This window comes from Panthera tigris, chromosome D2 (genome assembly GCF_018350195.1).
Source record: "Panthera tigris isolate Pti1 chromosome D2, P.tigris_Pti1_mat1.1, whole genome shotgun sequence".
Lineage (NCBI taxonomy): Eukaryota > Metazoa > Chordata > Mammalia > Carnivora > Felidae > Panthera > Panthera tigris.
In genome coordinates, this window is record NC_056670.1 from 86,160,742 (window position 1) to 86,169,574 (window position 8,833).

The window sequence follows — 8,833 nt, forward strand, 5'->3', positions numbered from 1 at the left end:
TTCTGGATGCAGGAGGCAGCAGAAGGACGTGAGGGGCCGCAGCCGGGCGTCCCCAAGATGACCGCGCGTGTCAGCTGGCGGCACCCCGCTGTTTGCCGCCCGCGGGCGTGTCGCCTGCCTGCGGGTGGGTCAGCGGTGGCGGCTCCGTCCCTGGGGGCTGAGCCAGGTCAGTGGGTGGGAAGGGGAGAACCGGGCACAGACCCGTGCGCAACCACGGCGATGACCCTGTGGCCCGGGCACCGGGCACCCTTGGAGACGCGGTGCCGTGCTGGAGCAGGTGTGGGGGCAGCGTGTGTGGTCGGGCCCGGCTTCCCAAGGCATGACGGGCGTCTGGCGGGGGTCCCACTGCGGCGAGGAGACAGCTGCTGGCCCCTGGTGTGCAGGTGGGGAAGGGGGCACGTCTCCCAGTGGGACGTGGGGCGGGGGCGTGGTTTTCCCTGTGTAGGTCTTCCGTGTACCCTAGGCCACGTACGGAGCCAAAACCACAGGTGGACAGGGGATTCCATTTCTGTAAAGGAAAGGCTTGTCCCAAGATCCCATTACAGCCAAGATTCCAGTGAGGACTGAAATTGCAAGTTTGGCCTTGTGTTCTGGAAACTTCTCACCGTGCATTCCTTCCCTGCATAGCGCTGGCCATCCCACGTGCACGGGCAGCCCACAGGGCCCTCCCCGGGGGACGCGGAGGACGGTGGGAGGAGGGGCCGGAGCCGGCGGCTGACCGGGTGCCTTTGTGTCCCCCCAGCTACCCGTACAGCGAGGACTCCGGCCAGGGCAGGCAGTACATGAACACGCGGTGCCCCGCGTGGTGCGACCGCGTCCTCATGTCTCCGTCCGCCAGGGAGCTGATTCTGAAGGTGAGTGCCAGAGCCGCCCCGGGACCAGCCACGCGGGGGAGACCCGGGACGAGTCCTGGCGTCAGACCCAGCGCTCAGGCCTCAGGGGCCCCTGCGACATCCCGTACCTTTCTGAACCCGAGACGGGCACACGTGGTCGTCAGCGCTTTAAAAATCATCGCGGTTGATTGTATCCTGGGGAACTAAATGTGCTCTGGTCCACGAGAGAGCGCGTAGGCTGCAAAGTGTGGTGGAGACGTCTGCCGTTATCTTCCTGAGTTGTGAATCACGAGCCTGATTCACATCTGGGCTCGATAGGGCGAAGACGGACGGGCGACATTCAGGAGGTGGCACACCGCACTGGGTGTTGGGACGTTTGGGCTTCCTGTGGCCTCCTGATTTTCCAGAATCTTCCGTGTCCACATTCCAATACAAAAAGAGTGTTTTTAGAAGGATCCAGGCCTGCACTGGTTTTGTCCACCCGGTAGTGAAGAAGCATCACCCTGGGGTGAGGTGGGCGTGCCGTGGTCCAGTGCCCAGTGTTCAGAGCAGACGGGGGCACATCTTAGGTGGGGGCCGTCCCCGGGACCGCTCGGCTGGGCCCTGGGTCCTCCCCCGGGGACGCGGAGCGCGCTGGGCCAACAGGGGTCACGGCCAGGAGGGCAGAGCCCCCCACGTGCCGCCCCACCACACACCTCCCCAGTGCCCCCTACCCCGTGGGCCCCCGCTGCCCTTTTCCTCGAGGGCCCAGCTCTCCACGTTCTTCCCCGAGCCCAGAGCGGCCTGGGCCCGTGGAGAGGAAGCCGGCTGGGGGACTGGGCTGGAGGCAGGGGCTTCGATGGGTCCGCGGCAAGCCTGCCGTGGCGGGGCCTCGGCAGTCCTACCCCGGGCGGTGTGCAAGGCCCGCAACCACCTGTGGCCCCCGGGCCCCCGGGGCCCCTCCCCCACTGGCCTTCCTGGCTGACGCTGCAGGGGACGTGGGCCACGAGCGCACATACCCGGGGCCTGCCCGGCGCCCGGCGTGGACGCAGCGGTGCCCGCCCTCTGGCGCTCGGGAGACGGCCGTGTGCGGTCGCACGGAGGCCCACGGCATTGCATCCCTGCCGGCCCTGACCGTGTGGGGTGAGTGGGGCACAGGGCCGCAGCCAGCATGGGGCCCCCGGGGCCTCGGGGACAGGCAAGGGGCAAGCCATCTACCAGGGAAAACAACCACGACCAAGGAAACCGCATTTGCAGCGAACTCTCGGGAGCCAGCTGCCGAGCACCCTCTCTGGTGTGCCGCCCGGGCTTGACGTGGCTCCGTGGAAGGGGCTGCCCGCTCTTCTGTGTTCTCTCACGTCTTCTCCGAGCTTTGATGCCTCGGCCCTGGAAGGGGGGGGGGGGCGGGCCGGGGCTGGAGGGGAGGGTCCCCCCCCCAACAGACGTCCCCCCCGGCCCTCCCGGGGGGCTGCCCGGCGGCAGCGGGCCTTACAGCGGGAGCAGACGCGCACCGCGAGCAGCCCCTCGGCCTCATCCATCATGCCACGCTCCGCCACCTCGTCATCATGTCCCGTTCTGCTTCCCCGGCCCTAAAACACGAAAGGTGGCGGGCTGGCGGCGCGGGCTGGGATCCGCGGGGATGATCGCGTTGCTGTAATTTGTTTATCTGTCTCGAGATTATGCGGTTGGAAGTCCACAATTTTATGCTGCCGTTGTAAATTACCGGGCCGCGTTTGATGAATGTCCCCTCCTTCCGCAAGGCCGCACCGCCCCCGTGAAGGATGGGGCGTGCTCACGCCCGCGGTGCCGGTTACGTGTTCATACTTTCTGGCAGGCGACCACGCTGGGAAGTACATCTGACCTTAAGCCTCCTACTGCATTAAAGATAACTCAGTTTTAACTTTATAGTCTCACACGCTCCGGCTGCGGGTGTAAAATTCCGGTCCAGTCGGAGCTGACTGATGGCCGGCAGCGAACCCTCAGGGTCGCACCCAAAATACCGGCGGCGGCCGCGGGCTGGCAGAGCCGGCGAGGAGGGAGGGGAGCTGGTGTGCGCGCAGCGCTTAATTAGCGTGTGCAAAGTGCCCCGTGCAGCAGCGGGGAGTCAGTGGCGGCTGCGTCCTGTGAACCGAGTTCCGGGTTAATACAACAGGCTGTCAGAACAGATGTACACGGGGCATCCGGAGCCCGATAAGCTGCTCCAGTGCCGGGGGGGGGGGGGGGGGCAGCCCGGGAAAAAAGCTCACGGCAGCACTAACTGCCGTTGAGCAAGGGCTCTGGCAAGGGCACGTGCCGCGGCCCCCGGCCCGACTCCCGTCCAGGAGCAGGGAGGGTCGGGGGCTCCCAGGGCTTCCAGAATGTTCTGCGTGCTGGCCGGCTTCTCCCTCTGAGGGGCCGGCCAGAGACCTGCATGCAGGGAGCTGGGCGGGGGCGGTAGCTGGCGCTCCCCAAGGAGGCCCCACCGTTCCTGCCTCCCACACGGTTCTCTCTGTTTGCTTCCCCAGTCGGAGAGCGAGGAGAAGGTTGTCACCTACGACCACATCGGGCCCAACGTCTGCATGGGAGACCACAAGGTGATGTGCCTTTGCTGCGGGGCGGGGCGCGGCCCGATCGGCGGACGGCGGCGGGTGGCGGGCGGCGGGCAGGGCCGGGCCGCCGCTTCTCCTCGGTCGGCCTCCACGGCACAGGCCACGTTTGGTCTGTTTATTTGCTTGTAATAAATACCAGAAGGTAGGCAGGCAGGCAGGCAGGTAGGTGGATTAAGAAGGCAGAACAAAATACAGAATTGTGCTATTTATACGAAAATACCGTCTACAGCCGATGATTTCTGAGGGTCGTTCTTCTAGCGTGCACTCGGACTACTGTAGTGGCCTTCTCGTGCCGAGCCGCGTCCACAGTGCAGGTGGGAGTGGGAGTGCTCTGTGGGCACGAGGAATTGCGTGCAGGGGCCACCTTGGTACAAGCGGACGGCCCTCACGCCAGGGCCCCGCAGGCTCACCGAGGGCGGTGCCGGCCCTGTCCCACCTTCAGCCAAATCAGAGACTGGCACTCGGTCCCGTCCGCAAGGCCTCCGGGCCGTGACCCCCGGCACCGGTCCTTCCCCGTGCTGGTTGGGGTTTATCCAGCGGTCTGTGGGTGAGCTTCTCCCCACCCGGAAGCGATACCCGCTTGACAAAACGCGAAGGCGCGTGGCCCCAGGCGTCCGGTCACCCGGCCCGGCTCCGGTTCTGGGTCAGCTGGGCTCACGCTGGTGCCAGCGCACAAGCCAGGGGGCGCGGCTGGGGCTGTCGGGGGTCAGGGTCAGCTCGCGGCCGGGGTCCTGACGCCCTCTCTTCTCCGCCGCAGCCCGTGTTCCTGGCCTTCCGCATCGCGCCCGGGGCAGGTAAACCTCACGCCCATGTGCACAAGTGTTGTGTCGTGCAGTGACGTGTGGTAAATATGACTCCTTCCCTCGAGTTCACCTTTTCTCAGCTTTTCCTGGTGTGTTTGTTCCTTTAACAAATGACACATTCCGCGGCAGGGAAGCGATGGCAGCGACAGCAGAGGGCCCTTCGCGAGACCTCCCCGTAGCGCGAAGAGCAAGTGGAAGTCGCGTCCGTGAAATCCGTACTCCCAACAGCTGCATCGACAAACCCGCCCGAGCGCCACCCGCTAGACGGCCGGCCCCACACTTCGCTTCAGCCTCCGGACCGTTCCGGAAAAGCCTCACATACCTCACTGTCTTGTCTGTTCGTGTGACATTTAGTAGAAATAGTGGGTTTTTGTAATAAGTCACCGTCCTGTTGCCAAAACTCTACAGACAGCAGAGGGAGTCTGTATTTCAGGCTCCAGGGTTTCAATTTTCAACAATTGGCAGCGTGGGAAGAGCGTCTCCGGCGTAGAAAGCCCACGGGCGTCACCCCCCTGCCAGCTGGAGGCGAGCCCGGGTGGGCGGCGGGCGCGGGCTCTTTGCCGCCTCAGGCAGCGTGGCCGCTGTGCTCCGCCCCCCCCCCTTTCCGTGTTATTTACTCTAACTGCCGTGTTACGTGGTTTTTGAATTACACTGCAGCTGCTTTCCATTTTTATATATATAAATATATATAAATATATACTTTTTAAAAATAATTTATAAACCTTACCAAAACTTATGCTAAATACACTTTCCAGTACGAATGCTCGAGAGTGTCCTATCAGCAGGTAGAAGTGGAGTCTAGGAGCTCAGTTTTGCGTAGATCACGCGGACGCATCCGAGAGTACGGCCGGCGGGCGCGAACGTCGCCACGGCACGTCTACACTTGCAGATTCTTACTCCTATGCCTTTTCTTCTGTGTAACATTAAGGACTGAATGTGAAGTTTGTAGCTAGCTCGGGTGTACCTTTTAAGAATTTTGTAACCTGTCTGTCTGTCTTTTGTTACTGTTCTATGGTGCCAAGTAGCCTACGTAAAACGATAATATCATGGGAGGAATGAAAAACCACAATATCTAGTCTGCTTCAGGTAGAAGTCGCTTCTAACACGGGCTGTATATAAAAAAACATTAACCGTAAGTTCCCTCGGCTGCTCAGCTGCAACCAACCTACGTGATGGCCCTGCTGCAAACGTTCTCTCCTAGCACGAAGTACGGCATTAAAGGTCATTGCAGTGCCTGTGGATGAAACACAAACGTGGGTTTTATTGATTTGCTCCAGAACACTACAGAATTCCTGGACTGTGTGAAGGCCTCAGATGCTCGTCTTTAGGTGAATCACTACCCTTGCAAGTGATCGGGTGTCCGCTCGCCGAATCTGTCCTTGACCGCGCGCGTTGGGGGGTCTGTGTCAGTGCTGTGGCCCCTCTGCTCTGTCCACGCGCCACACGGCAGTCCCGCCCCACGCCATTCTGTCTCACGGGGTTTCAGTTGTTGGTCACTGTGGAGGCCTTTAGAAACGACCGCTCCGGTTCCTAAGCAATAAAATTGATCCTGGTGAAAACAGTGCCGCGTCCGCTTTGTTTCTTCCTTCCCTCTCCCGTCTCCTTTGAAATGCTAAGTAGCGGAGGGCGAGCCTTTGTGGGCTGTTCCTTCCGATGCGGCCCCGCGGAGATCCGGGAATCCCCTTCCGTGGACGGTGGTAGCTAATGGCAATTACCCCTCGGCCTTTGAAAAGGAGATTATAAAAACGCACTGCATTCCGCGAAAGTTGAAAACTGGAAATTCCTCCGCTCTTAACTTGAGCTGAGAGAACAGTTCACTCGCAGAAATGAGGCAGATTTCGAGACCGCGCCATTAAAGAGAAAACCAGCCAGCGGTTCAAAAGAAAGGTCTTTTGTAAAATGGTGCGGCCACTGTGGCAGAGACCGACTTCAGCCTTTCACGTTTCTGTCTGACGTTTTAAAAAACGCCTTCCGGGAGAACAGTTGTCGTACTGTCATCACTTGTATTTAATTTTTAACTTAAAAGTCAACAGTTAATGAGCAGTAGGACGCAACCGCGTGGAGCCCCGGCTCCGGCCCCGAGCGGCCGGCCGGGCCGGCCCCCCGCTACCAGGGCCGCTGCCCTCGGGGCCCAAAGCCGCCCGGTCCGCGGGCCTCGCTGTCCCTGTGCGGGGTCGCTTTGGAGTGCCCTCCGGCGCCCGAGTCTGGATCAAACAGCAGCTTCTGCCGGTTGAAGACTACGGGCCGGGGGCTGCAGGGGCCCCGGGGCAGAGTTTAAAACCCGACGTGTTCGTGGGCTGCGCTCCGAGTGCGGGCTCCGGGGGCGGAAAGCTTAGCCGCGGAGGCGCTCCCGGATGTGCCAGACCAGACCGGTCGGCCCCGAGCCGCGGGGCCCAGCGGCGGCGTAGGCCTCGCCCCCGGCCCCTCGCCCGCCCCCGGCTTTCCCAGGAGGAGGACGCGCGCGCGGGGTGGGGAGGGGGGGCTCACCTGCCGCAGACCTCCGCCACTGAGCCGGCCCCGCAGCCCCGGGGACCGCGCCCGCTCGCGAGCGCAGGTGGCGGCGCGGGTCGGAGGGGCGCCGCACCGGCCGCCGCGCGCACACCTGCCGCCCGCGCCCCGCGCGCGCCGCGTCTCCGTCCGCGTCCCCGTCCGGCCCCGCTGGGCGCTCGCTGGCGTCGCGGCTCCTTCCTCCGGCTCTCCCGGGGCGGCCGAGGGGTCGCGGGGCCGGGCCCTCGCGGTCCCCTCGCTGCTGCGAGCTGCCGCCGCCCGGGCGCGGGGACACGGCGGGGCGGGGAGGCCGGGGCCGCACCGCGCCCCCGCCGCCGCCGCCAGCCCGGCCCCCGCGGGGATGAGGCCTGGGCCGGGGGACCCGCGGGGCGGGGAAGTGGGGGGGGGGCGTGCGGAGAACGGAGTTCTCGAGAAGGAAGACACACGCGGTGCAGCCTCGGGAGCCGCGGCTCCGCCGGGAACGTGTTAAATAATTTATTGATTATACAAAGTGATTCCGCCCGGGACGCGCGGCCGCCTTATAACTTATTCTGTAAAAATATATATACACGCGGGCGGGCGGCGGCGAGGGGCGCCGGCCCGCCCCGACCCTGCTTGCTCACAAGGCGTCCCCCGCGCCGCCGCCGCACGGGCTGACCAGCGCCAAGTTCGCGGGTTTGTGCTTCTTGAGCAGCCGCGTGATCTTCTCGTCGTCCGAGTTGGGGTCCAGGGGCCGGTTGTACTCGTCGTCGTCCTCCGCGTCTGAGCCGCCCACCTTCAGCTTCTCGGCGTCCGAGTCCTGCTTCTTCTTGGCCGACGCCATCTCCGCCGCGTGCCGCTTGCGCCACTTGGTCCGGCGGTTCTGGAACCACACCTGCGGCGGGGAGCGGGGGGTTGGGGTTGGGGTTGGGGGGCGGTCAGGCGGCTCCCCGGGCGAGACCCCCGCCGCCCGCGTGGACGCGCAGGGCCCTCGGCGGCAGCTCCTCGGCCCGGCCGCGGGGCAGCGGCGCCCCCGGGGGGGTGGCTGCGGGAGGCTGGGGGGGGGGGGGGCGGACGGGGCGGGGGGCGCGGGCTGGCGGCCGGTCGCGCGCCGTTCGCCGGACGCGGGCGCCGGGATCCCCTCCCGCCACCACCACGTTCCGCGCAGCGGGGCCCGCGGGAGGCCGCCCCGCTCCCGGCCGCTCACCTTGACCTGGCTCTCGGTCATGCCCAGGGAGTAGGCGAGGCGCGCGCGCTCCGGGCCCGCCAGGTACTTGGTCTGCTCGAAGGTCTTCTCCAGCGCGAAGATCTGCTGGCCCGAGAAGGTCGGCCGCGAGTGCTTCTTCTTGCCGTCCTTGTCCAGGACCCCGCCGGCCTGGGCTGCAAAGCGGGTTGGCGGCGGCGGTGAGCTCGGCCGGCCGCCCCGCGCCCCGCGCCCCGACCCCCGCCTCCCCGCGCGCGCCCGCGCGCGCGCCACCTACCCGGGCCGGCCAGGCGCGGGTCCCTCCAGGGCGAGCCCTGCACCACGCCGGGCCAGAAGATGGGCGGGCGCCCCGGCAGCTCGGCCAGCGGCTTGGGGTAGCCGCGCGCCACGGCCGCGGGCCCGAAGTAGACGCCGGCCGACGACGCGAGCCCGTTGAGACGGGGCAGGCCGCCCAGGAGGCCGCCGCCCGCCGCGCCCACCGGCCGCCCCAGGATGTCGCTGATGCCGTGAGGGGTGCCGAGCGGCAGCTGCGCGCCCAGGCCGCCCAGCGCGGGCGCCTTGAAGCCGGCCGGGCCCTGCAGCGCGTACGGGAACAGCGACGTCTTCATCTCGGCCATGTTGTGCAGCGCGGCCAGGGGCGCGCTGCTCAGCACGAACGCGCCCGGGCGGTTAGCGTCCATGGGCGCCGCCGCCGCCGGCCCGGGCGCCCATCCGGGCCCCGCCGCCGCCGCCGCCGCCGCCCGCCGCCCGCGCCCGCCGGCCCGGGAAGTTCGCGCGCGGCCCGGGGCGCCGGCTGCAGCGGGGCGCTCGGGGCGCGGGCGCCGACGGCCCGGGGAGGCGCGAGGGCGGCGGCTCCGGCGCGGGGCTGGGCGGCGGCCGCGGGGTCGGCGGGGCAGCGGCGGGACGACGGCGGCGGCGGCGGCGGCGGCGGCGGCGGCGGCTCCGGGGCCGATCGGAGCG

The 8,833-nt window shown here is 66.3% G+C and overlaps 2 protein-coding genes across 3 annotated transcripts in view; one reads left to right on the plus strand and one right to left on the minus strand.

The window, feature by feature from the left end:
• The window catches only part of INPP5A (inositol polyphosphate-5-phosphatase A), a 175,787-nt gene extending 170,025 nt beyond the window's left edge, over positions 1 to 5,762 (plus strand). For both annotated transcript variants that reach the window (XM_042960550.1, XM_042960549.1), the window contains exons 13-16: positions 743 to 854; positions 3,317 to 3,385; positions 4,158 to 4,244; positions 4,333 to 5,762. In XM_042960550.1, coding sequence (XP_042816484.1) covers positions 743 to 854; positions 3,317 to 3,385; positions 4,158 to 4,238 — 262 coding nt within the window. In that variant the 3' untranslated portion in view covers positions 4,239 to 4,244; positions 4,333 to 5,762. The remainder of the gene's footprint in view (positions 1 to 742; positions 855 to 3,316; positions 3,386 to 4,157; positions 4,245 to 4,332) is intronic.
• Positions 5,763 to 7,217: 1,455 nt separating this feature from the next.
• Positions 7,218 to 8,558, minus strand: NKX6-2 (NK6 homeobox 2). Its single transcript, XM_042960853.1, has 3 exons — positions 8,151 to 8,558; positions 7,877 to 8,049; positions 7,218 to 7,564 (listed from the first exon to the last, which is right to left on the minus strand). Exons 1-3 carry the CDS (start codon positions 8,551 to 8,553, stop codon positions 7,310 to 7,312), a joined length of 831 nt encoding a protein of 276 aa, XP_042816787.1. The 5' UTR covers positions 8,554 to 8,558; the 3' UTR covers positions 7,218 to 7,309.
• Positions 8,559 to 8,833: the final 275 nt, after the last annotated feature.